The sequence below is a fragment of the Gopherus evgoodei genome, chromosome 13 (assembly GCF_007399415.2).
Source record: "Gopherus evgoodei ecotype Sinaloan lineage chromosome 13, rGopEvg1_v1.p, whole genome shotgun sequence".
Classification (NCBI taxonomy): Eukaryota; Metazoa; Chordata; order Testudines; family Testudinidae; genus Gopherus; species Gopherus evgoodei.
Genome location: NC_044334.1, coordinates 6,549,559 through 6,577,256, shown reverse-complemented (window position 1 = coordinate 6,577,256; position 27,698 = coordinate 6,549,559). Strand labels below are relative to the sequence as shown.

General features: G+C 42.6%; 2 protein-coding genes and 1 long non-coding RNA gene across 4 annotated transcripts; 1 reads left to right on the top strand and 2 right to left on the bottom strand.

Annotated features, from left to right (window-relative positions):
• Positions 1–208: 208 nt before the first annotated feature.
• On the top strand, positions 209–10,248 carry B3GNT4 (UDP-GlcNAc:betaGal beta-1,3-N-acetylglucosaminyltransferase 4). Its single transcript, XM_030582885.1, has 2 exons — positions 209–411; positions 3,873–10,248. Exon 2 carries the CDS (start codon positions 3,900–3,902, stop codon positions 4,986–4,988), a length of 1,089 nt encoding a protein of 362 aa, XP_030438745.1. The 5' UTR covers positions 209–411; positions 3,873–3,899; the 3' UTR covers positions 4,989–10,248.
• DIABLO (diablo IAP-binding mitochondrial protein) lies at positions 9,546–16,203 on the bottom strand. The gene is made up of 6 exons (XM_030582886.1): positions 16,097–16,203; positions 14,028–14,148; positions 12,959–13,090; positions 11,521–11,631; positions 11,261–11,357; positions 9,546–10,400 (listed from the first exon to the last, which is right to left on the bottom strand). The coding sequence occupies exons 1-6, from the start codon at positions 16,147–16,149 to the stop codon at positions 10,186–10,188; spliced, it is 729 nt and encodes a 242-aa protein (XP_030438746.1). The 5' UTR covers positions 16,150–16,203; the 3' UTR covers positions 9,546–10,185.
• A 3,482-nt stretch (positions 16,204–19,685) lies between these two features.
• On the bottom strand, positions 19,686–23,746 carry LOC115660996. Of its 2 annotated transcripts, XR_004002990.1 has the most exons (4): positions 23,375–23,746; positions 22,028–22,784; positions 21,689–21,755; positions 19,686–20,738 (listed from the first exon to the last, which is right to left on the bottom strand). It is a non-coding gene; the product is annotated as an uncharacterized LOC115660996 (long non-coding RNA). The 2 variants fall into 2 exon arrangements; XR_004002989.1 differs by having other exon boundaries at positions 22,028–23,746.
• Between the last annotated feature and the right edge of the window lie 3,952 nt (positions 23,747–27,698).

Genomic DNA, 27,698 nt, shown 5'->3' with positions numbered 1-27,698 from the left:
GCAGCTGACCCATTCACCGGCCGCTGGCGCCAGTCGCTCCGCCTCGCGCCCTCCTGCCCCCAAACCCCGGAGCATCTGCTGCTGTAGCCGGTTGATTTCACGTCCGCACGAGCCTGCCTGTCGTTTCTATGGCGACCCCGGCCGGGCTCCAGAGCAGCGCGAGCCCCATTGGATGCGGCTTCGGCTTTAACTGCAGCAGGAACCGGGAGCGAGCGGCTCCCAGAGTCAGATGCACGCGCACAACAGAAAGAGGGGGCAGGAAGGGGGTTCAGGCCTCCATGCACCACCCCTGCCTCCCCCTGTTTAAACTGAAGCCTGGTGAAAGCAGCAGGCGAGGGCTTGCATGGTGCATTTAAGGAACGCTCCTTGCAGAGCAGCAGCCCCTGAGGAGAAGTCGGTGCTGCAGGAAAGGTAAGAGGGGAGGAAGAGCCTTGTAAAACTCGGAGGAATGGTTTGCACCGATCGTTGCCTGGACTTGCGGGGTTCTGCAGAAGATGCTGTATCCTGGAAAGGGGTTGCAAAACTCCCTTCAAAGCTTTGCTGGGAGACTAGCGCTTTTTTTTCTGCACGCCAGCTCCTTTACATAAATGACTGCCCAGCTTTGTGAGGTTTGGGAACGTTACTGATTAGGCTTTGGTGGGATGTTTGGGTCCTTTAATAACTAAGGACTTAACTGAGTGTAACAGTGAGTCTAAAGTCAGACCTCTGATTTACTTCAGTTATTGACCAGTGGATTCAGTATAGCAGCGACCAGGCGGCTACAAATAATGTCTGTGTATTAAAGGGCGACAAAATGTTACAGGGTTGGGAGTGGCATAAATGTGATACATTTTGCCTAGGACAGCAAAAAGTTCAGTCTCTCCGTTGATTGGATGCTAGATACCTTGGGAATGTTGCAATTTCACATGCATGATGGATCATCGAGAAACTGGCCCACGTGGAGAACCACTTACCCAAAATTAACCCCTATGGTTTGGTTACAGCTTTTAAACCAGTTCTCCTCCGTCTGGTGTACCCCGCAGGCATTAGTATTGTCGCAGTATGAGTGTGGGCTTCTTATCATGTCATGATAAATTCCACCCTAAATGCAAAAAATGTGAGTAACTATAAACACTGTTTTGTAAGGCAGCATTGAAATCTGACTGTCGCTGGGTTCCTAGGCCAAAGATCTTACTAACAGTTAAACATTATAAACTTAGAGTATGGCTACACTTACAGTTGTACAGCGCTGGGAGGTACAGCTGTGTAGGGAAAGCGCTGCAGTGTGGCCACACTGACAGCTACCAGTGCTGCAGTGTGGCCACTTTTGCAGCACTGTTGGGACTGGTGCATTGTGGGCAGCTATCCCAGCATTCAAATGGCTGCAATGTGCTTTTCAAAAGAGGGGGGTGGGGGGATAGAGAGAGAGTGGATTTTTGGATCTGTCAACTCCCTGCCTTGCAAGTTCTAAGAACTGGAACATACACATCACCAACCTGCAATCAATTTAAAAGTTTCGAGCCCTTCCCCCACCCCTCTCTTATTCACTAAATGTAAATTATGCACTCCTAAATAGCCTTCAGACCACATAAGCAGCTGCTCAACACAGACTCCCCCCGCCCCCTCTGCCGTGTGACTTCTGTCTTCAAGCAAACAGCTGTGAACCTTCCAAAGCAATTCCCTGCCTGCCTCTGCTCGCTGGAGCAAATAGGAGCTGTTTGTTTTTTAGATAAGCAGCTTGGGGGAGCTTGGAGTTCAGCCATTCTTCCGGTTTGTTGTGAGCAGGCATTCTGGGATACCTCCTAATACCCTGGAGGCCAATAACAGCGCTTTTGGTGGCCACACTTGATGAGCAGTGCTGCATCACCAGCATTGCAATCGTTACAACCCAAGCAGACCAGGTGTACAGCCAGTGCTGCAGCCAGGGAGTTGCAGCGCTGGATGTGCTTTGCAGGTGTGGACAGTTGCTAAGTTGCAGTGCTGTAAACCCACCACCAGCGCTGCAACTCTCCAGTGTAGCCAAGCCCTTTAAACACTTTCAAGTTGGGAGCAGTATCTGCCTCTTCAGCTTCTCTAGCTCTTAAAAAGGATGTGTCATCCCTGTGTAAAGTCAGGATCCCTTTAAGGCTTCTAATGTTGGATTCGGGCACTCAGTGCCCTTCAACTGAAATGTGGGGTCATTGCCAGTGCAGCACCAGTGTGCCTCTCTGACACTTTAAAGTTCTAAATGGGAATGTTTGGTGAGGGGAAAACGAGGTTTATTCCTTCTACCTTTAATGGCCTGTTAGAATTCTGTGGCAGAACTGGAGTTGGGTGGGGAATGGGGCCTAGCAGTCAGTGCTTTTCTTTTCTTAAAGGGAAGAGGGAAGGTTGTCGCCTGTCAAGCAAGTGTGGTTGGTACACAGATGTGCTAAAAAGAAAAAAATGTTTTGTGGTCAAAGCACAAGGGTGAGTGTGATGCCTTGTGATGTAGTTTCTGATCCCAGCTGTGACACAAAGATGCTGAAAGGAAGTAGGGTGTTGTAAAACCCATTTGCTGTATGACTTGTTAAAAAGCTCTCTCAGGTAAGAGCCTATATCCAACACCAAAGTGTTAGGATTGTGCTTTGGACAAGCTGTTCACTTAGATTAATATTTGTAGCTGACCTAATTTGCAAGCTTGGTAGCTGGAGGGACAGAATACTGCCTCTGGTGTGACTAATAGAAACTTGCTGGCTTGTTCCGTGGTCTACTGCCTGCATAGAATTAAAGATGTCTATGAGTGAACGCCATGCCATTCTTTTTAAGGCTGCCTTTAGAACAATACCGAGCATAGAAGCTACGCAGCATTGGCTGCTTCGGCTGGCAGACATGAGGACACTGAAAAAGCTATTGTACTCTCTCAGAAATGGGATTCCAGGTTTGCATACTGTACCTGGAACCCCCTGCAAAACTTAGAACAGAACGATAAGCTTCAGCTGCCAAACAAATGGCTATATTACACTAACTTGGCAGATGTGAAGCACCCTGAGGCCTCGACTTTTCAAACAGCATGCAACCCCAGAGAGAACTAGATGGGGTGAGTGAGTGGGGAAGGAACCCCAGAAACTTGTGGGCCACCTGTACTCCCATCTAGGCCCTCAGACCAAACTACCATGCTATCCAAGCATCCCTGCTGGAGCCTCCCTGTTGCTCCCAATGTTCCTAAAACAGGCTGACACTAGATGATGCAAATAGGGCTTTGACTCTAATGGGAAGAGCAGTCTGAATAGCTTGCATCAAGCTAGCTCTGTCCTTGCAAGAGCTTGTGTGAGCTGCAGCACTTGGCCTATGTGCCCGTGTGATGGTTCTCTGTGCTTCCTGAGACCTTCTCGTAATACATATTGGGCTTTGTGAGCTGATCTTGGGCTGAGTACCCTCCTTTCCCAAAGGAGAGGATGGAAATTGAGAGCACGCGGCACCTTGCAGGATTGGGCCCAAATTGAGCTGTGACTCAATTCATAGGCTAATGAGCTCACAGTCCAACATTAGAATCTGCCTCCCTCCCCCCCTTTCCACTCCCCAAATCTGAGCACTTTGGCAGCTCTCAAAGGGCTCCTGTGAGCAGCCCTGACACCAGTACTCTGGGCTGGGCAGGGACAAACCTGTGTCCTGCCTTGTTTAAGTGGAGTAATGGGACAGCTCCCAATCCCATTAAATTCAATAAAAACTTTGCTATTGAAGTCTATGGGAATTAGGTGTGTAAGCTGCTTAGGTGCTTTTGTACATCCCGCTGGATCCCTATCTGCATCTTTAAGCCCCTAAATATCTTCATAAATTTGGCCTTTAGACTCCTGTGATAATTGTTTAGCAATGAGACAAGAAGCCTGAATGCTCCTTTAATAAATGTTGTGTGTGTTCCTTTAACTGTGCAGGGATTGGCTCCTGCTCCAGTGTTTGAGATGTATCCCAGGATAAGAATGGTTGCACTATATACCGTCTCAATCACGTTGATTGCATTCCTTATTTATATAAGGAAAGAGACTAAGTTGGCTGTCTCCCCAGCAGCCAGGAAGATAGCTGCACCAAATCCCAGCCATACGTTCTGGGCCCCGGAGCAGACTGAACCCAGCAAATGTTTGCCAGACCTGACAATTGTCAATTCCTCTCTTGCACTCCCAGAGCTTCACCGCACCTTCTTAATGTACAAGCACTGCAGGAACTTTTCAACACTGCTGAAGCCCACGAGATGCAGTGAGGAAACATTCCTCTTGCTGGCAATCAAGTCTCTCCCGATCAACATAGACCGTAGGGTTGCTATCAGGAACACATGGGGGAAAGAAGTGGCCATCGGCAGCAAGCCAATCAAACTGGTATTCTTGCTTGGGCGCTCAGAGGCCAAAATCCAGGCTCACTCCCTCCATCAGCTGCTGGTTTATGAGAGCCAAGAGTTCGATGACATTGTCCAGTGGGATTTCACCGACAACTTCTTCAACTTGACACTGAAGGAGCTGCACTTCCTCCGGTGGTTCATGGCGGACTGTCCCCACGCCAGGTTTGTGCTGAAGGGCGATGATGACGTTTTTGTCAACACCTACAATATTGTTGAGTTCCTCAAAGAATTGGAACCTGGGGAAGATCTCTTTGTTGGGGATGTCATCAGCCAGGCCCGTCCTATAAGAAACACCAAAGTCAAATATTTCATCCCGGAGTCTATGTACAAAGCGCCCTACTATCCTCTCTATGCTGGTGGCGGTGGCTATGTGATGTCCAGAACGACAGTGCAGCGACTCCAGAGCACTGCTGAAGACACTGAACTCTTCCCAATAGATGATGTCTTTGTGGGAATGTGTCTGGCAAAGATGGCAGTGACTCCATTGAACCATGCTGGCTTTAAGACCTTTGGAATCCAGAGGCCTTTTAATCCTTTTGATCCATGTCTATACAAAGAACTGATGATAGTGCACAAGCTGAACCCCACCGAGATGTGGATCATGTGGACGCTGGTAAAGGATGACCATATTAGGTGTGCTGTATCATTAACTCAGTAACTCACAAAATGAGACTGCTGATGCTAAGTGCAGGGAACAGAATGATGGTGGTGGTTACTCCAGATTGCTTAAACTGACATTAAAAACAGAAACAAAAGAAAGTCGTAGTAGATGATACATTTTTATTAACAGACTGTAGTTTACAGTAAGGTAATGTTCTGCAATGAGCCTCTGAAAATATATTGTTGGGTTACTGAAGCATCATGAGGTTGAACTGAAAACACATAGGGGGGATAGCTCAGGGACTTGGGATTGGGATTGCTTCCTCTGTAGATCACTGATTTGAATTCAGCCCAGCTGGGTGGTTCTGAGTGGCTCTTTGCAAAGTGCGGTGGTGGTCTTAGTGCCAGTTCTGATGGTGTCCAAGTTACAACTACCAACCTTACTAGCAGCCTCTAGTTACTGGCCTTCCTGCTAAACAGGCAGTAGAGCCTGAACTCACCCATTAACCCTTGAAATCAGGGCTAAGGCACAAGAAGTGTGTGGACAAGCTTATGCTGCTGGGTCTGCGCATCTCCTGTCAAGGACTTCACTGTCCACGGTTAGCAATCCACCAGATGTCACCAGCACTAAATTTACTTAATGGGGATGTGGGGGAAAGAACACAGAGAAGATGGTCTAGAAACCTTTCAGTTGTCTGTTCTTAACACAGCCACGACACTGCAAGGTACTTAGTTCTAATAGCACTGACTTCTAACCAGCTCTTTTTCTTTCGATTTTTATCTACTTACATTAGATTATTTGCACTGGAATTTTTGCACAAAAATACTTTACAGTGGGATTGGGAGAAGAAACAAATTGCTATTAACCACTATAATAACAATGGCTTTTTTAAACAGCAGGTATAAATAAATACAGTTTTGAAAGTGTTTACATTGAGTATTCTTGTTCTGTTGGAAGTACAACTGAGATGAGAATATCAAAACAAAATCCAGGGTTAGCTGACAGCTACCTCCATCAGAGATTACACAGCTGCAAATGGAAAATATATCTGTATGGCTTTGTGGGAAGTGGGACTTGCTAATTAATTGGCCTTGTGGCGGAGAGTGGTATAAATCCCTACACAGGTCCTGTGTCACCTTGGTGCTATCTGAGTCAATCCCTTGAGTAAAGTTCAAGAAGATCCATCCTCCTTGGTACTCATATGGAGCGTTTCAACTTCATGAAATAATCCATCCTTTCACTGCTGTGTTGCAGGTGAGGGGAGGAGGCCTCGAAGTGGTAGTAAAGTGCTGCTCTTGGAGGAGAGAGACCTCAGTTTTAGTCTGATTGCTGTGACCTTGGCACCTGGACGGGCAATACTACCACACAGATGTGAGATGGTCCTTTATGTTTGTAAAGTGCTTTGCGATCCAGTGCAGGGCGGTCTCTTATCAAGAGAAACTGAAGGATGGAGAGGGCAAGTTATGTCCTTCCACAAGGCCAGAGAGAGGGGAGTTTGACAGAGCTGGTACTAGAAGCAAGAAATTTCTGCTTCTCTGTCTAAGTTTGTGACAAGACTGTTTAAACTACATCAAATCAATGGATTCTGATGTTGTGGGTTCCTGTTTGCCAGTGTATTATGCTTTCGCTGTCACTACTCTGCTTGCTTTTATTAGCGCTTAACCTGAACTGCCTTTCTAGTTACTTCTGATGTTCTTGTCAATTCCTTTAGTGTTGGAGGGTCTCACCATTTTACTTAGGGTTGTAGTTGTCTGAAGGCACCAGGGATTGTAACCTTGGATACTATTCCACTTGTCACTTGTATGACATATTTGCTCACTGTTCCTCTAGTGGACTCTGCCCTGGAATAAGTGATTCCTGTGTAAGAATCTAGGAAGAGATAATAGAAATAGATAAAGCAGTTGAAGAGGAGCATGTATGAAAGCAGAACTGCCATTTAGAGACTAGCCCATAATCTGGGTTCATCTTTACCTAAATTTAACTTTCAGGTCACAGATTATTTTTTATTAAGAACAATGTAAGTCCCTAATGAATACTACTGTACCCTTCCACCTTTCTATTCGGGGGTAGTAATTCCTGATGTAGGGGTTTAAAACATAATTAGGAAGGTGTTTAATTCTGAAAAGTGTTTGTGTTGCTCTATTTGTAACGTAGGAATAAGGTAGGGTAGTAAAACTTAATGCTTGGATTTTTAGGGGAGAGGAAGCTTGTTCACAGGACACTGATATTGTGGGTGGGCACTTTTCATCCATTGCCAGAGAGCTGTGTGTGTCACTTGTGTGTGCGTCAGTGCTGCTATCTAGGATAGGGGTTGGTACCTTTTATGAAATACCACTGTATCATTTCTTTGTTACCCTGGACAATCTCAGATACAAACTCAGTGGGATACAGTAAGAAATGATTAGTGTGACTCTCCAAGCACTGTACAAATTAACTTTAGCAGTTTATCGCCACATGCTTATCAGTAGATAGGACTGGAAAGGACTTTGAGTCAGTGAAAGGCTCGAACATATATGAGCTGACTAATTTTAAGAGCTTTGAATGTATTCCAACTAGTGTTGGAAAAATAAAGACCAACCCTAATTCTTGTCATCTCAAATGTGGTTCACAGAAGGATGCATTTGAAAGGGGCTTATCTTCCATTCATGTTTAACTAAGATTTCTAATATGCCTCTCTCCAATGGCAAAGTAGACAGACTGGTTTGGGTGTTAATGACACGTTACAGGACTGAGTTTACAGGTGCAAAGGTATTGGTTATTATCAGTAACAAGCAAGTTGTCTAAGCTGCTTCCATGGTTTCATCAGGAAGGTGAATCATTCCTCTTAACATGGGCTACCAGCATATTGTAACAGTACTGGATTGAAAAAATTACCTTTTTCCCCCCATGCAACTTCATTCTATTCTTAAAGTGGCTGTGTGCTGTCTTAGCAGAATAGTGACACATTACAACTGCGACCACAGCAGAGAAGGAAACAGAAGTTGGTTTGGGTGGGGGGAAGCCTGACTCAGACAGGGAATGTTGTTCTGCTTTCCAGGGTACTACATAAATAGGATCCAATCTTTTCTTGATAGTCTGTGCCACACAAACATGTGACAGAGCTACACTGGCACCGTGGCAGGCACAAGAAGGCTGTACCAATGACACGTATATCCAACAATGCTAGTACATGCAATTTTGGATGATAAATATAAATGGCTTGGCACCAGAACTGCCTGCCAGCTAATCTGCAGCTGCTCAGCTTTGTTCACACAGTGCAGTTACAGAGGAAGGTTGACCCTATGTGGCACTGTTGCTTGCTCAGAGCCCTGTGCCAACAGTGCAACTGCAAATAATTCCCCCCTCCCTCCCCTCCGTTGGGGTGGTTCCGATAATCCTTCATCCTAGAATGGTATTCAGGGGTCCTTAACGGCTGCTATGACCATTGCCAAAGTGTAAATTTTTTGTTGTTTTTGGAAGAGACTCACTGGTAAACATAGGCTTTAATTTAACCTCTAACTTAGTGTTACAAAAGTATTCACCCGCCACCTGTAAGATTTCTTCTGGCTAGGGGCTGTGAAAATATTTTCTGTTACATCTTTTCATTTGATACCAATGCACTTTGCCCAAACATTTGAATGCAACAAAGCAAATATCAGCAAGGAAATATTTTTTTTCTTACTAATGCAGGAGAGTTACAATTACCCAAGATTACTCTGCACTCTTTTCTTGTGTAGTTTAATCCAACTTTAGTTTAGTTTAGCTGCAGTCACACCGTGCTACAGGGATCTGATCCCCTTGTTAAAAAGATATTCCCAAGGGAAGGGTGGTACTGGGCTGGAAGACTTCCAGACACACACTTGTTTTGGCATTTATAAGAATATCATGAAATCTTGGGGCCGGAACTTTCACATGGACTGGGGTCCTGTACAAAATGGCACTTTAAACAAATTTAACAATTACTAATACACAGAAGCCTGTTTCTCTAAACCATACCTATTGGCTAAATTATATATTACCAATACTCAGCTGTCTTGTTATTGAGCATTACACAAATATTAAAGGGAGCTCTTCGTAAAAATCTAGTCGCCACAGTTCTACAGTACAGATAGTAAAACACATTAATTTGGGAAAATACAACCATACATTCAATATGAAATTAACAAACTGCTTAAATGACAAAGGGAAAGAAATGATACTCATGAACTGTTGAAATGTAGTTTGAAAACCCAGTGAAACAGTCATTTGACTATCAAGGAGGAAGCTACATTTTTCCTGCAGTTTGGAGCAGACTGCAGCTACGCTACTTGAAAATTCACATTTGGAACACTGTGTTCTGTGATCAAACAGCATTTACCGCTATTTGTAGTGTCTGCCTTTGCAACACTATGTTCCCTATTGAGAAAGACAGTTTTAAATGTGGCACAGCAACAAAATCCTTCCTTAACTACCATGAAAAACCAGTTGTATTGCATCTTGCTGGTTGTGTTCCTATTAGATTACAAGCAAGTCTACATAAACACATCTGCCATACTCTATACTACAGTGATCACTGAGTGTAGATCCTACAGATTTCCAAGATTTGTAGCAATTCTATTGGTTGTCTTCTTTTGATACAATTAAGTGCAATTAGACTACAGTAATTTGTGTTTTATTAAACAATGAGCTATCCATTATGAATTGTCACAAGTCAAAATAATTAGAAAACAGCACAAAAAAATCAACATTGTTAACCAATCGGACTTTGACAGTGAAATGTAATTCTATTGTTCGACTGGAGATATAATACCCGCTAAGATTAACTTGCTTCACAGACTAGAAATTATTTTTAAGTGTCCCTCTTTGGCTGCAATCTACAATTAGTTTTAGACACTGGGAATTTCCAAGGGTTTAGTATTAAATCATCTGAATTAGACCCTCATGGCAACAGACCCAAACACTCATCAACAAAGTATCTTTAACAGCTAATTTCACATTTGCATAGTTGTACACTTAAATACAAATTTACTAGCAATGCATATTATAATAATGGGAACTTAAAAAATAAAGACGTTTCAAACACCTGAATCTGGCTGGTAGTTGGGTATAGCAAACTTGCGGGGGAGAGAATTATTGCCCACTACCACCAATTATCAACAGATAGCATGCCTGTCTTTAATGCCTTTTCCTTATCCAACATCTATTTCTTAATGATGTGGGAAACTCAAGGCCCTGGAATTAGTGGTATGCTATCAAATACTCCAAAGGTGATATTTAGAAGATTTTTGTTTTTTTTTCAGTCTTCACGAAGATAAGACTCTTCGACTTCCTCTGTGGTTTCTGAGATACTGCATGGCTGTGATGATTCTTCAACTTTTGTGTTAATGAGCTCTTCTGTCTGAGCTTCAGCTAATTTGGTCTCTGCTTTCTGTGACAGCTGTCGTACCTCTTGCACCTGTGTTTTCACCAGCTGAATATGGTTACGAGCTGTCACTGAAGCTTGATCTGCACCTGAAAAAACACAGTAATTTAAGTAAATTCATTCAGAAACAGCCCTTATGATAAAACACCATCAATGAAGGCAGAGATGAAGTAATGAAATATCATGTTTTACTAAACTGTTCATGTTCTAAGCAAATCAGTTTTCAAAACACATAGATTACTCCTCTTTTTTGTAGATTAATAACTAGATGTAGTAGATAGTTTTAGACTGTATCATCATATGATAGAAACGGAATTTTTTCCCAGAACATTCCTGCCAACGAAGTTTGGGTTGCCAATTAGTGCAAAATTAGGTTGTGATTTTCTGTGATGTGGCCACATGCTCTGTGAGAAATAAACCAAGACTGAACAATCATCATATGGTGGCAATTTTCAGTCACTAGTGGTCTGTTCTAGATTTGAACCTGCAGTTTATGTGAATGACTATATTACAGTACTTGAACAACCTAGTCTTCTCACCATTTCATTAATACATTTAGTTTCAAGAATATTTCTTAGTCAAATTTATAATGCAGTTTTTCCTTATTTCCTTAAATGAAATAATCAGATGTTTGTTATTACAATTATCTAATTTAAATTTAAAATATTAAATTATGGGCCTGGTTTTCAGAAGTACTAAGCACTTCAACTGAAGATACAGAGGAACTGAGCAGCTGTGTCCTCTGTGGAAGACAGAGGTATTCGGCAGCTCTGAAAATCAGACCATGTGATTCTCAGTCTGCACACTAACTAAGCATATTTAGATTTAGTGTCAATCTTGCCTGCACCTTTTTAATAATAAATACTGCCTATGAGCCAGGGGAAAGTTTTGCTAAAAATTACAAATTCCAGCTGATACCGAGGAGCGTGTTACAGTAATGCCCGAATACCTGATTGATATGCAGCTTCTGCTGCCATCTCTGAAAGATGTAAAGCGGTCATCCAACTGGATTCTAACTTCAGGAATTCTTGCTGCTTTGTAGTCATCTATAATTAAAAACAAAATGCCATGTAACACTGTTTAACACTATCTGAACCCACTTTTTGTAATACACTCTTACAGCCATGTTAAATTAATGAATGGAGAAATATTTCTTAAATAACAAAAAGGAGACTGATTGATGACTGCAGAAGTTAGTTAATTCTTTACCTCAACTCTTGCTCCTATGATCACCTGCCATACTGCATCTTCCTCTTTGGAATTCATTTTCCCAAGATGATTTGTATATTGCCGGTAGAGAGACACCAGTGTGTAAACTGCCTGCAAAACAGTGTAAGTCTAGCACAGCTACTTGATAAAATAACTCAAAATATGCAAGTGCTCCTTACTTTCAAACTAATTTTGCATTTGCTTATGCACTCACATTATTGTCTTATGTTACACAGTAGACAACAAAGGGAAATGATCTAACACTTTCCTTGTTTTAATCTCCTATAATATTTAGTGAGGAAGTCATTTCTGGATAGTCTCAGAAGTGCTTTTTGAACTTTGCTTTTGCTGATATTGTATTAGTGTTCATTAATTTATCTGAAACTATGTGGTGAAAATGGAAAGACTTCATTGTAACTGAAGTCTAGAAAAATTAGAAATTGACAGTTTAATATTGTAAAACAAGTTTTTTGATATCCTAGGAATGTAATACTAACAGCACAGAGAACTCGGATTCTCCTGCTGAAAAAGCAAGTCTGTTAGCACTTGAGCTAGAAGAGAACCTCCCTTGAAATATGGACCCGTAATACACAAACACTTTGATTCTATCTAGCAGAGGGCAGTAGTACATATACACAAAAACTAGCCAGTTCATTACACATTTTAGAACTGAAATATTGCCAAACTGCTTATTTTTTATTGAAAATCTTGGCAGGAATGACACGTAACAGATAAATTCTCTGTATGCATGTAAGTCGTCAATTTCTGCATTTGCTTATCTACAGTGATAGATTAAAGGCAATGCTAATCAGTAGTTAATTTAATATGGACAACTATTCTGCTTAATTTGGCACTCCTCAAATTTCACATTTGGCACATTTCAAATAGGCCTTTCTAGAGTTTCAAACTCAGATTGGAAAAATGTCTGTTTCTGATGAAACCTATATATTTTTCTTGCCTAGAAAAGAAGTCAGGAAGGTAATGGATGTATTTTTAAAGAATGGTTGATATCTGGCTTTGTTTTTTTCTGTCTAGATATTAGCCTACTATTTGCAAAGTTTAGCCTCACTCCTCATGTGAAGGGCCCACATTTCAGGAAGTAGTTTGTGCCTGGGGTTTTCCTGAAGAGAGTTTTGCAAACCTCTAAAAATGGTTCGTGCCTTGGATCACGAACACTCCAAAACAGCAGCAACACCTCCTTTATTGTCCACCAGGGACATGTTCAGTTCACTTATTTTGAAATGTCTGATGCACCAATTCAAGCTGAACTGCTACCCCAGAAGCTCTACATCTGTTACATTGATTTGTGAAGTCAAAGTCCATTTTAGGTATAACAGCTGATTTAATAGGTACAGTTAGAGCTTGTCTTTGGGAGAGTTAAATACTCCAGCTGTTGCAGTATAAACTTTGTACTAACATAGGCAGTCACACATCTTACCTTTGTATACTCTGTTAATGCTTCAATTAACGCATATGTTGTTTGAGAGAGAAGAGTACAAGTACTGTCTGTTACCAGAGAAATTGCCCTTCTAATCAAGGCTTCATGACTGAGAAAAGTGGGCTCGTGTTTCTGAAAGACAAAAGATTTTCACAGTCTTTACACTGGTTTTCAAAGACAGACAACTTTTAATGATAAAAACGTCTTTTCCGGTAAGCAAAAAAAACCACAGGAGCCATTGCTAAAAATAAATTGCTGGTCTGCCTTAACTCTTAAATAACTAACTTCTAAAAAGTAGAACAAAATTTTACTCCCATAGTTCCATTCTCTTCTATTCATATCCTGTAACGGCTTCTCTGAAGGGCCCAAATTTCAGGAAGTAGCTCACCAAAACATCTTTTCCCGCAAGTTTTGTTTTCTTTTTTTTTAGAACCAGTTTTCATATTTTTATTTCCCAATATTTGCCTGAGTCGGGATATTTTAATATATATGCAGAACATATTCTTATCTTGTTTCCTGTCTGATGGTTATCAGTGGGTTGTAAAAGCTCAGGCACATTAGGCAACGTGCAAGAGCTGAAACTCTGTTAATGACATACCAGGACCACAAGTAAATTTCTCCCTATGGATTGTGGGGTTTGCTCTGTTAATAGTGGGATTCCTGACTGATGTGCCATGGCAGCTTGCGGCGTCACAAAGTAACAGCAAGTAATTTTCAATAATTTTATTATAAAATAGTATTTTAGTTATGGAACAACTGAAACTAGGGCAACTCTATTTTACGTTGCCGCTTTAAAAGTGAAGGATGGTTTCTTGCTAAGTGGATTTAAATCATACTCGTTATAGTGGAATCACTTTAACTTTGTGCTAAAGTCAGCTAAGATGCAGAGAATTTCTAGATGTCCAACTATGTCCCAGAAAGCTCAGTGGGCAAACTGCAATATGCATACTAATAACATCATACAATAACGGGGTGGTTGTTTTAATTAATACAAGAAATTGGTCTATTTGCCACAAGCACACACTTCCAAACACCATAGAATATTAAAATCCTTGTAATGTTCATTTACCTGTACGATAGGGACTGCACACAGGGCTACTCCAAAACCCACTCCCACCATTTTGTTCCATTGGCCACTCAGTCCTGAGAAACAGCGTCTCCTAGCATTAGCCAGAACAGGAAAACCTTGCCTGGGAATGAGAAACAAAGATAAGCATGCAGACAGCTGCACACTGGGAAATAAATATTCTGGAGGAGCAGAACACTTTGAGGTCAGAGACTTTTTTTTTTTTACGTGCTATGTGTTTGCCTAGCACAGAGTCCTACCCATGACTGGGTTTCCTATGCACTACCACAATACAAATAATAAATTCAAATGTTTAAAAGTTAATTACCTAATCACAGTCTCAAGGAAAGATACAAGCTAAACAATTTGGGTATTGTAACTCCAGTAATAAGCTTACTGTCAGCAATTAATAAAATTAACATGGATACAAAGCATTCAGATTAATAATAAAATACACTAACAGGGTCAAGTAAGCAGAACAGCAGGTTTATAATCAGAGAGCCTGAAACCAATACTTAGGCATGTTTAACATCATATACAGGTAGTCAGTCCTACTGTAGTCAATGGGGTTATGTCAGTGTAAATGCGTGCAGCATCAGAGCATTATTGTTGAAATAAAATGGTATGGTAGTGTATCGAATTGAAAGTGAAAAGCACCTATTCTCTCCCTCACTACATTTAGATAGTTTCCACGTCAGATTTCTGAGAATGCACCATCAGTTCATTTTGTAACTCATTCTCAAATTGTGACCAGTGGAACACTGGTGGTTTGTGGAAGGCTAGTTTATCATTGGCAGCAGCTAAATGGCATTAAAAGACAACTAAAACAAGTTACATTGTCTTAATATCACTTCTCCTGATAAGCAATTGCTGTAGTTACAACAGCCATGTTATGTGATCACAAATGAAGTGGTCCACGTAGCTGAAAAGAAGAGTGAGAATACCATCTTCATATTAAAATACAAAATATTCAACTAAATGAACAGTGCAGTGAGAACTAAATGTATGAGCTAAGCCACCTCACCTCCCTCACTCAAGTTCCCACACAGAAGTCAATGAAACTTTGTATAAAGCAAACAATGTTTGCTCACTTTAATGTCTTCAGCACTTTACAGACTTACAGGGACCCTGCCAGATAGTTTTAGCATAAATTTTAAAAATAATAATAGAAGTGATTTTATTACTTTTATTTATTATCCAAACAAAAACTGTTTTAGATTTAAACATTCTCCAAAACAATTTACAACTCGAACACTGCACTAGTTCATGGAAACCAATACATGAGACCGACTCTCAGCAAAATTGAGAACAGCCTAATTTCACTATGTAAATTGAGGGAATTATGAACATGTAAACAAATAGTGAAAACTGAGATTTTAAAATTAATTTCCCCCATATTTTTACTTAGAGGGGACTGCTCATGTGCTTACCGTTAAGTACATGCAGAGGTGTTTGGAGGTTCATGGTATTAAATAAACTAAATAAGGAGCCTAATCTGTTAACTTGGCTCTTGTCAAAGTAACACATTTTAACAGGCTGGTACAACAGATAATCTTAGAAACAGTTTTCATTTGGTTTAGACCAACTGCCAGACTTGACCAATGCACGAACTGTGAAAATAAGTCCTGCAGGGACACGGGGGAGGGGTGTGTGTGTCAAATAATCTTATTTTCAAACTGAGGGTGTGTATCACGCAAAAAATGGAGCAGCCCAAAGTTCCTTTGTAGCCACTGTAAAGAGCAGCCCAGTCAAAATGGGGGAGTCCCAAAGGTCAGGCCTTTCCAACGACTCTTTAATTCCCGTAGCCCTGGTGCGCCAGGGGCTCAACCCCGCCTTACTGAGGGGAAACTGAGGCACCGAGGGGTGCGGTCAATGGCCCGAGGAGCTACGCAGCGGTCTCACGGGTTAGGAGTTCAGGGCTGTGTCGCGGTGGCGGGGGGGGACGCTCGCGCTCACGGGGGGGAGCGGGGCAGAGAGGAGGCGGCGGCGGCCCGCCGGGAGGTTACACCGGAGTCTCAGGGGCGGGGTCGAAGGGCGGAGCTCTCACGGGGGGGGCGGGTGCCAGGCGATACCTGAGCAGGGCGGAGCAGCACCGGAACCACCGGCTACGCACAGCGGCCGCCATCTCCTCGGGACTAGAGCAGGGCGGCGGCGCGCCGGAAGTGACGTGACGCCCGCCGCCAAAGGCGTGGGGCTCCGCCTCCTGGAGACGCTCCCTACCCTGACCCGCGCAGCCGCAGTGCTCTGGCCAGCGCGGGGGTGGGTGGGGGCGGAGCCGCTGAGTGCGCGGGCCGCGCTGCGAATAGCGGGGAGGGGGTGTCTCCAGAGTCCAGCCCCGCCCCTCGGAGGGAGGGGGAGGAGCGGGGGCCCGGAGGCGGAGAAGAGGCAGGGCGGGGGCGGGGCCTTGGGGAATGGGGCGGGGCCGGGGGCTCGAGCGCCGATTGTTGTGCTGAGTCAGGCCCTGTCGAGCCGTTCGGCCCTCGCCTCACAGTCGTTTCACCTAGAGCAGGTGGCGCGAGGTGCGCTCAGACGGGCCTTGCTCCCAGACCCAGACCTCTCCCTGTACAGCCCCCCCAGCCACTCACAGAGGGAGGGGTGGTTGGTCGTGCTTTGTTCTTGTTAAATACACCCTTTTATCTGACAGGGGCTTACACACTGGTCGTGCCAGGGGTGTGCCAGGTACCGAAACTCGCCTGTCAGGGCTACCGTCCCCGAGGTCGTCGTCGTCCCGGTTTCTAAAAATCGGTACTCTGGCCGCCTCCAGGTCTCTGGGACCCAAGGCCGGCTCCAGGGGTTTTGCCGCCCCAAGCAGCCCCCCGCCCCACAAAAAAATTCAGCGGGAAGTCCTTCGCTCCGAGTGGGAGTGAGGGACCCTCCACCGAATTGCCGCCGAAGACCTGGAAGTGCCGCCCCGCACCGGAGTGGCCGCCCCAAGCACCTGCTTGACAAGCTGGTGCGGGAGCTGGCCCTGCTGGGACCTCACTCTTCCTGCATGAGTTTTCAAAGATACGTGCTCCCAGATTGCTTCAGCTAGTGTCGTAAGTACTTAGCTGTCTTCAGTAGCTCTAACTTATCTTAATCATGGTAAATATCTGGTCACAATTAATGTTTTTAGTGAAGACTGAAGCAAAAGAGGCACTAAACTCCTCAACCTTCTTGATGGGGTCTGTTATTTGCTCTTCTTTCCTGCTTAGTAGAGCACCTACACTTTTCCTTGTGCCTAATGTATGTAGACACCCTCTTCTTCCTGGCATTTATGTCTCTTGCTAGGTGTAACTAATTTGTGCCTTAGCCGTTCTGACTTTGCCAGTACGTATTTGTGCTGTTGATTTGTTCTCAGCAATTTGGCCATGTTTTCACCTTTTGTAGGATGCCGTTTTGATTTTTAGGTCGTTAAAGAACTGATGGCCTCTTAACTAGTCTGCCTAGCTGTCCTTCACATTGGGATAGTTTGCCGTTGTGCCTTTAATATTGTCTCATCGAGAAATTGTCAACGCGTCTGAACTTTTTCCCTTATGGTTTGGTTTGATAACTACTATTTCTCTTGTCTGTTCTGCCCTCTTGGTATTCTGGCAAATAGATCTTTTTTTCCCCCCCTTTTCTTTGTTGTCAAGCTGGATTAATGCCATACAAATGAGTTAGTAGGCATCAACACAAACAAGAGGCCATCTTTCTTTCAAAAGGGAAATAACTTTGTCTTGCTCTTCTGATTTAAAGTATACTTATATGTAAAGAGAATTTAGAGGTTGAACTGGATAGCACAAATGTGGAATCTTGTCTGTACAAGTAAAAAGTAGTGACAGGAACTGCAGGAGGAGACTGTGCTCCTACATCAGATTTTTTTCTGTGACCACCAGGTTTGTAGCAGAACTGAGCCCTAAGAAAGTAGATAAACATTCTATTAGCATGGTGAGGGTTATATTTAAGCCTGTCTCCTTAGACGTGACCATTCTTTGACTCTGTTTAATGCAGTTCAGTGGACTATGCTTAGCACCTGATGCAAAGCCTCCCAGTGTCTTCAGTGGGCTTTGGCTCAGTCTCTTATTGCTTAATCTTACGTGTACTCATTCACAGGGTCAATACACACATGCTGGAGTATAATGATCTTGAACTCACTTCTCTGTACCACATAAGGGCTTGCAGACTTAGGGCATTAGTGTGAATTTTTCCTGGTAATTTCTTAATGGGGCTCTTTCTAATAACTTCCTTAGTTTCTTTACATTATAGGCACAGCTGTATCCTTTGAGGGTTTTTCCATTTTAAAACTCACTCTACAATGAGCAGCTTTTCTTGTTCCTTTCTGACACTTAATCTATAATTATCCCACACAAATACCTATTGATTTTAATGGGTCTACTTAGCTATTTATAAAGTCAAGTAACTACATTTGTTCTTGGAAGTGAAGCTGCTAGTCTTTAAGTAATGAACAATTTGAATGAGCAGAAATCAAAGATAGGCATGAAACTTTGTAAATTAGCTGGACAAACTTTTAACTATTGTCTTCAAAAAGTTTTCTGTTTGTGTTAAAATGTTCTATTTATTTTGTATTCAGTTATTGTCATGTGCATCAATAGGTGACACAGTGATCACTCTTTTAGAAGGGGGTCGTATAAATATATTCTGAAGGGAAAATAATTTTTCCCTCTGTCAAAAATATTCTTAGTTATAGGGCACAACATGCAAGTGTCAGTGTATGACCAAAGATCCACAGACTTCTGATTACATTAAAAAGAGTAGGGACTGTGAAACAGATGTGTGGGTAATTTCTTTAATTCGAATTACATTTTTTACTCACTTTAATTTTTCTAGCATTTTTGTACAGAAGTACATTTTAAGTGGCATAAAACAAGGCTTGAATGAGCTAAAAGCAGATTTCGCTAACATGACATCAGCTCAGTGGACTGCCTTGTGACACAAACCAAGAGAGAATCACTTGCGCACTAGGACCCTGATCCTGCAGACTTATGTACATGCTAAAGTTTATGCACCGTGACTAGTCTCAGACTCCCTTTGAAGTCAGTGGGTCTATTCACAGTGTAAAACATCTAAGCCTTTGCAGGCCTGAGACCATGATGTTGAAACAACATCTGTGTTTTGTTGTAACATTGCAATTGGTGTAAACTTCGGTATCCAGAAGAACACCATGTAGTTGCTCACATTTTACTTGTCATACATATTTTTAACCATTCTGTAGGGTCATTTTCAACCCAGTAGTTTGCAATTATTAAAGTGTTTATGTTAGATGTTGGAAACATGCCATGTAGGTCATGGAAGTTAAAAGAGAGGTTTGGTTTTTCTTTCTAAAAATCACAGAATTATTTGAACAAACTCCCATGGACACTTGTCCTTTTTACACTTCTGTTTTCTTAAATAAAAGCATAAGAAATCAATTCAGCATGTTTGAGATTTAGGGTTGATTTATACTGACTTCAATGGAGCTATGCTGATTTACCAGTTACCGCTGTTTAGACTTACCACTATTTTAAGATGAATGGTTCTGACCCATAGAAATTACAAGTATCAGAGGGGTTGCCATGTTAGTCTGGATCTGTAAAAGCAGCAAAGAATCCTGTGGCACCTTATTGACTAACAGATGTTTTGGTGCATGAGCTTTCGTGGGTGAATACCCACTTTGTCGGATGCAAGCCCACGAAAGCTCATGCTCCAAAACGTCTGTTAGTCTATAAGGTGCCACAGGATTCTTTGCTGCTTTTATAGAAATTACAGAAAATCCTAGCAGATCATTTTATTCCCTCTCTCCTGGGAACAGGTTAGTTGCACAGGATATTTTGAGTGCTTTCTTGTACAGCATGGTTCCAGTAAAACTCTTGCCTTGCTGGTTTCAACTCTTCCAAATATGCTAATATCACAGTCTGGTGGGAAAGGCTGGGAAACTTAACCCCAAACTGGACACCATCAGATAAAAATGTGGAAACAAAAAGAGAGGAGACATGTGGGTTATGCTGATTTGAGGGAAGCACGTCCAGAACTGAATAAGAGGATCAGAAATAAAAAGTTAAGCATCTCTCTGCCTTCATCTCCATAACAAGGCTGATTGAAGCAGACATGTCTGGACTTGATTGCTCAGAAGCCAGCTCACACTCTAATGGTTCTGCACCACTTCTGGGCTTTCTCCCTCCCTTTCATTGCCACCCTCAACAAGCTGCTATTCTCAGGAGTGATGTCAAAGAGGAGCAGATTGATCAGAAGACAAAATTGGCAGCAATCTTTCTGATCCTTCAGGCATGGGGCAGAGTTGATCCCAAAGATTGAGTCTGGAAGAGCCACTGGGGGTCATCAAGGTGTTTTTTAATAATTTTTTTGATTTACATAAGAAAATAAGATTGTATTTAGCCAATAATAAAACAAAGACTTGCAAAGTTTGTGGAGCCAAAAGGAACTGACATACTATTTGTTGAGCAGACGCCAGTTGCAGGGTACTTGGTGGTTACTGCTGCACATTCTGGACTAGTCTGTGGCCAGAGAAGTTAGAGGGGGACTGTCACTTAAGCACCAAAAAATAAGTTGTCCAGCCAGCCAGGAGCAGTGCCCCAATCAGCACCGTGTAACTGAACAGCACAAAGGCCAGGAGCTCCTTCAGCACTTTCAGGAAGTGGACAGCAAAGGACTCCTGCATGGTTCGTCCAAGCACCACAAGCCAGATGGGATTTCTGTGGTTGTCTCACACTCTGCTCCCCACTAAAGTCTCCTGATCTGAAAGGAAGAGAAATAAAGGGGAGGATGAGCCATTCTGAGCAGGCAGTTGCAGAGCTGAGGGAGAGCCTGCTAATTGCATGTAGAATAGTCTGGATTCAGAGCTTCTGGTGGTGGTGTATAAACAAAATCTGCAGACACTATGGTTTGTTAGAAGCTTTTTAATTGCCAAGGGAGAGTGTCAGGCCGGGACAGTGGTTGTGTATTTGGAAAGTCTTTTTCAGAGTTTTCAGGATGTGTAGTGCTGAAAGGGGCTGCAGGAGCTGATCACAAATCAGGTTAAGATTGGGGTGGGGTGAGAGAAGGAAAGAACCAAGCAAGGTTAAAAATATGTGTGCGTGGACTAGGGAAGGGGCAGGCATTTGAGGTCCCAGTCAGTTCCTGGAATTATTCCCTTCCGTCAATTGATATGTGGCTGGCGAGCTTTGTATTTAGAGCATTTGCCAGTGGTGCATTAGTACCAACAAAAAGTTCTAATCAAAGTGGTCAATTTCTCCAGAGAAGCCACTGTTAATATTTAATGTTATAATTGCTTCTAATGGACAGACAGGCACAGAGCAGGCTTTTTGTTTCGGATCAGGGGAAGATTTGGGATTAAAGATAAATTGATTTATCTGAAAGCTTCATAACTTCTGTTAAAATAACCTTTTATTAAAGGGGAAGGGATAAGATGTTTTAAACGTCTTTCCTTCCCAGTTAAATATATATTTGTGCATTGCCCAGTCAGTTGCCACCAGTTAGTGAACTTTGTGTCAAATCTCAACATAATTGCAATAGCTGTTTGGTACTTAGGCTTTTAAGATGTAAGGACAGATATGTAAGGAATCCTGTCCCCAGCTCCAGTTGCATGTTCATTGACCCTTGATCAGAAAATTACCAGAGCAAAAATATTTGTACCTTTGTATGCATGACCAAAAGGAAAATGAAACTAGGTTTAGGATAATACTAACCAAAAAGGATCATTTTTCTTCCAAATGGTATACCTCCAGTTGGAGCAAACTGAATTCCATCCTACCACTTAACGAAAGAGTGATTAATTAGAAACATGAAGTTAAATCTAAACAGCAGCTTTAAAAAACATATATTTTGTTTTAATGTTTTTTTTTAAAACTCCCCACACTCCGCCTATGCTCAGGTGTATTAATGTGTTATGGAAAATACTGCAATCTACAAAAAATCTGTTAGATGTAGTTTTTCAGAGTATGGAAGTTATTTACTAACCAATGTTTTACATCATTCTCATTATAGAACAAAATCTATGTTGACAAAGAGCTAAATAAACTGCTTACCGTGGGCTAGATGACTGTATTTACTTCTTAAAGTTTCTGGTTTTATCTGCTTTTGTTCTGCAGCTTTCTCTTGAATTTCTGGCTTCTAAAAGGTTGGTGCTGTAGTTTGATCCCCTTCTCGTCTGCTAATCCGAAGAGTCAGAAGTAATGAGGTTGTATTTACAGCCTGCACCAGTACTAATGGACTAGGTGTGGTCAGAGACCAATTATTATATATGACATAGACCCTTTGCTTTCTCTGTGCTGACAGCATAACAGTACAGAACAATCCAACCATTGGCATTGCCATAAATCCTAGGGAGATTTTTGATGTGAACAATATATTGTATATTTTTAAATGGGTTAAACTCCCCGTCTCCCTGTTATGTCATCTAACACTGTGTTTTTGTAAATATCCTTTATTTTTTCTACATCAGATCTTAGGCTCATCTCTTTCCTCTTGTTTCACCAGACAGTTTCCTATGTTTCTGGAGACTTTATTGTGCATATTCTGCTTTTTGTATAATTTTCTGCTCTTAACAGCCTTGTTCTTACAGAGGGACCATTAAAGAAGGAGGAGGATGATACTGGAGTGGAACTGGGGAATCTCTTAAGATCAACAGGACACGACCAGATGGATGCCTGTAGATCTAGTTAGGCCCTGTTATTGAACGTGATGGATGAAGGTAGGCTTACCTCTGCACTATCACCAGTCCAGATCTGTACATACTATATGTCACATATCCACACCACAGAATCTCTGCTTCCGGGAGAGTGACTGTTTGGGTTTTTTTAAGTGACAGAAAAAATGTCAAGATGTCAGTCTAGTCTCAGTGAATTGGTTACTAATAATCCTATTTAAAAGGTAAAGGTTATTTGGTCTGGCTTTTAAACAACCAGACATATATGCAGCACTGAGAAGCAAGAGCATCTACTGCAAATCAAATCTCTTACCTACTGAGACATTATGCTCTAGCAAATGGCCTCTTAATTTAATCAGGATCTCTTATTATCAAATTATTACCCTGTGGTCAGAAAGACCTTAGCTAGGAGGGAACATAAACAAGCTCAGGAAGCTTGTTAAGTAGTAATTGCTCCCCAGGAGATTTGGTCAACTCCGGGCTTTGTTTCTTGTTATTTCTTGGAAGAGACCCTGTACCTGATGGGTCTGTGTCACTGTCAATCTAGCTGCTAGTTGTGATGTCCATTCAGAAATGCTGTGCTGACACACACTGCTCTTTCTGGCCAAAGATTAAGTGTAATTTGCTGTGCAAGTTAAAATTATTTCAAGTCCAGTTACTAACAACTTAGTACAAATGAAAAAGGTAAATAATCCAGCACTTCTTGCTTAACTATTTATGCTATTACCTTTTACATTTCACTTAGCTTGGCTAGTAAAACCAGATTAGGCGGTTTTCCTCTTTTCTCTCCTCAGTTTTGTTCTCTCAGTCTCAGGCAGTATCAAAATGATGCAGTGTTACAGGAGAAAAATCTATGTCCAAATTAAAGAAAAATCTATTTAAATAATAAAATGATGGAAGTCTGCTGAGGGACTGGCAATTGGATTTGTTTTTAAACACTAAACCTAAACTCATTGTTGTCACTTTATCTTTGCTAGTATATTTGCGTATAAACTATAAATGTGTTTGTATATGGTTAAAAGTGTAAGGCAAAGAACTCTGCAGTGGTGCAATATGTAATTCGTTATGGCTTGATCTTCAAAGGTGCTGAGTATTGATTCCAATAATTTGGGAAATCAGCCCACTATTCTATAATAAGATATAAGGCGTCAGTGTGACAGCTGCTTTATTGTTGGGGAGCTCACGCATACCTAAGGTAAGAACAATCAAGTGATAAGTTTCCCATTCAGTTTTGTTTACATACTTAAAAAAGTTAAATGTTCCTTTAAATTAAATACTTACCAAAGAAATAAAAATGTTAAATAGAAGTATACCATATTGATACCGAAATGTAACAGTTAGCAGCCCCGCTAACAATATTACTAGTATGGTAGAAAGCTAGGGGCAGGTCTACAGTACAGCCGGGATTGACGCTCTGAGATTGATCCACTGGTGGTCGATTTAGTGGGTCTAGTAAAGAGCCACCAAATTGACTGCAGATCGCTCTCCAGTCGACCCTCTACTCTACCCCCGACGAGAAGAGTAAGGTAAGTCAATGGGAGATTTTCTCCCATCTGCTCCCTGTGCTGTAGACCCCATGGTAACTCGACCTAAGGTACATCGACTCCAGCTACATTATTGATGTAGCTGGAGTTGCATAAAGTAGGTCAACTTACTGCGGTAGTGTAGACATAGCTTAGATATTAGCTAAGCAGTTTCACAGATTTTTCTCCCGTTAGCCCCCAGCGGTGTAGACCCCATGGTAACTTAACCTACGGTACGTTGACTCCAGCTACATTATTCACGTATCTCAACTTACCGCAGTAGTCAAGCTACGTGAATAACGTAGCTGGAGTCAACGTACCATAGGTCGAGTTACCTTGGGGTCTCCACCCCGGGGGGCTGACGGGAGAAAAATCTCCCATTGACTTACCTGACTATTCTCGTCAGGGGTAGCGTACGGACGGGGTCAGAGCAATCTGCATTCAATTTGGTGGGTCTTTACTAGACCTGCTAAATCGACCGCCGGTGGATTGATCTCAGAGTGTTGATCCCAGCTGTAGTATAAACCTTCCCTTAGTAAAGTCTTCTGTTTCTGCCTGAAGAATACATGCACTAAAGGGAGGATTTGGTTAAATATTAGGGTTTGTTTCAAAAATGTTCACTGAACTTCAATTTAAAATAAGCAAATGTAGCAGAACATAGAATGTTCATCTAAAAGAGGTTTGTGATTAGATCCCAATGCAACAAGACTACTTAAAGGATTAACAAGTCTATAACTATGGGGTTGGGGACAGGTTATATGCCCCACGAAAGAGGGTGAATTCTAAAGCAGGAGACGTTTGTTAAGGCGAGAGTTTCTTCTGAAAATGTCTCCTGGTTTTTGTTCATTTTAATAGTTTGGAATTTTCAGAAGAGTTAAGCGAGGTTGATTTTAAACAGTCTTCTGATATTTATTTTACAAGGTTTATTTACCAGCCCGCTCTTTCAAAGGGCAAGAGCCTCCCCTCTCTTGAACTGGACCACATCCTGGGTTTGAGCCTGCAAGGTGCCATCTCCAGCAAAGCACGCAGGCATGTACCTAATTTTAGGCACAGGTTGTGGTACCACTGAAATCAATGAGACTAAGTACATGGTTAAAGTTCTTTGCAGTGTCAAGCAAATGTGCTCAGTACCTGGTGGGACTGTCTGGTCTAAAGTGCTGCATGTTTGCCCAGGTTTCTGGGCCCAAGCTATTACAATTACTCCAAATCTGAATGAATTTCCAGTAAAATGTTCTGCTATTTTTCCAGTTAAAGCAGCAGGAAATCTAGCTGCGTATGATGGTGAGCTTGAAAAAAAAACACCTGGATTTTCTTTCTTAAGAGACAAACATTTTAGAGTGGTTTGAACGTGACCTCCAGCTGCATTAGTAACACTGGACTACAGCTCATTATGAATTCAGGGACGCTTGGTGAATATCTGAGAGTAATTAATCCAGCTCCCCTAAACTCAGTGGCTGTCAAGCACCTCTCGGCTTGAAATAGGGGCTGATGATACTCAGCACTTCGATGCCTAGTGCGGCCACTATGGGCTTGTCTTGTGGTCACAGCCTCCTGGGCAGTGATGTGGGGGGGGGGGGGGCGCAAAGCAGTGATCCCTCTCACAGGGCCATCAGCAGGGGTTGGACCCTGATCCCCTCTGGAGAGACAAATGCTGGAGGAGACAGCTAGTGAGTTCCCCACCTTCCTGGGGACCAGTGGTGGGCAACCTGCGGCCTGCCTATGGCCCCTCAGGCTAATCCCCTGGCAGGCTGCAAGGCCGTTGGTTTACACTGACCGTCTGCAGGCACAGCTTCCAGTGGCCCTAGTCCTCCCTCAGACAATGCAGCCCTTTCACAGAGTTGAAGTAGAGTAGCCAGCTCTGGCAATGATGCACGAGGCAGAATGGAATCCAGCTCAGATGGTCTCACGGCCCAGCAGCAGATTGCCCTGATGGGCTACGTGCAGGTTGCCTACCACTGCTGGGGATGGTAGGGTTAGGGTCCAGCTCCAGGGCAGCAGGCTCTTGCCATGGGGCTCTAACCCCTAGCTGTGGGGCTCACATCCCTATCAGCCCTGCTGGCCCATCATGTCCCATCCACCCCCTAGTCCAGCACTTGCCCCCTGCTGACCTCCCCATCTGAGGCTTAATTTGTCCCCAAGCTTGCCAGGCCTGAGTTAAGTCTGCTGCTGTGAAAAGTGACATTGGTATGTTGGTTAATAACACTTTTCACAGCAGCAGACTTGATAGCTAGCAAGTCTTTTTAAAAAAGCAAACAAAAAAGCCAAGAACCTGCAGCGCACCTTATTGTGTTTCTATTCTGTTTAGGGCCGGTAAAGAATAGCAACAACTATGTTATTTTTACTATTGAGTCTGCAAAAAGATTCAGTGCATTACAATGATTTGGATATGTGTATGTGCCTGTGCCTGTTTAGGAAAAATAAATCACCTTAATTAAATAGTTTAGGAAAAATTTGTCAGTGTGGCCACCAGCAGGAGTTGGTGGCTTTGCTTTGAGGCCACCAAAAATTTTATTGTGAGAACCCCTGGCCTAGTCCATTACAAGGGCTCTAAAGGAGCATGAGTTTGTCAGCTTCTCCTTGTTAATCAATCATTGGTGGTTCGGAGGTAACAAATGAAGCTGTAGTGTAAGCACCAGCTGGCCTCTAACCTTTTCTGTTGTTTAAGCAGATATACAGTCCTAGACAGTACAGAATCATTGCATACAACGATGGTGTATATTTTTCTCCTTTACTGCTCACGGGCTGGAGGCTTCCAGCAGCCCCTTTGTCATTATTTACTGAGGATTTACATACATTGCTCTGGGCATGCAATGGCTCTTCAGGTAATAGTGACCTTTTTGGAACCTTGAACGTAAGGACAAACTAAAGGGAAAAAGAGGCTGTATTTGAGGAATGTAAGTGGCTTCTACCCCTGAAGCTCTCCCTGTGTTTTTATTAGTAGTTTACAAACCCAGCTGTTTAATCCTAGCAGGTCATCAGTGACATAGCCAGAAAAAACAGCTTCAGCTTGTACAGTGCAAGCTACTGCAATAGCTAGGGAAAGGGACCTATGCACTGGATGAAAGAAACCAGAGAGTATCATTCCCTGTAAAGCAGTAGCTCTCAAACCTTTTTCTACTGGTGACCCCTTTCCCATAGCTAGCCTCTGAGTGTGTCCCCCCCTTACAAAACACTTTATATATTTAACACCATTATAAATGCTGAAGGCAAAGCAGGGTTTGGGGTGAAGGTTGACACCTCATGTCCCCTTGTAATAACCTCACAACCTCTTGAGGGGTTCCAACCCCCTGTGATAAAGGTGGATAGACAGCAAATGAGGTTGTAGTGGGAATAGTCATAACAGATCGTGTCTATCTCTCCCCCTCCCATAGAACCAAGCACAGCTGCACTACCTTTATTGCTGAGCCCCCACCCTTCAACAGATACTGAAGAGAGAGGAAAGTTACAAGTATTGACAGCAGCCGCAAGGGTGACTTACATCCATGCCTGCTTCCCAAAGCTAGAGGAAAGCGGTGAGAGTAGGAATAA

Excerpts from the sequence above, each read along its gene's own strand:
- B3GNT4 (XM_030582885.1), top strand. The coding sequence starts at position 3,900 with ATGTATCCCAGGATAAGAATGGTTGCACTATATACCGTCTCAATCACG.
- DIABLO (XM_030582886.1), bottom strand. The coding sequence starts at position 16,149 with ATGGCGGCCGCTGTGCGTAGCCGGTGGTTCCGGTGCTGCTCCGCCCTG. Across the intron at positions 11,632-12,958 it reads CATTAACAGAGTATACAAAG|GCAGTTTACACACTGGTGTC; the intron begins GTAAGATGTGTG and ends ACTGTTTTGCAG. Across the intron at positions 10,401-11,260 it reads AGAAGCTGCATATCAATCAG|GTGCAGATCAAGCTTCAGTG; the intron begins GTATTCGGGCAT and ends GTGTTTTTTCAG.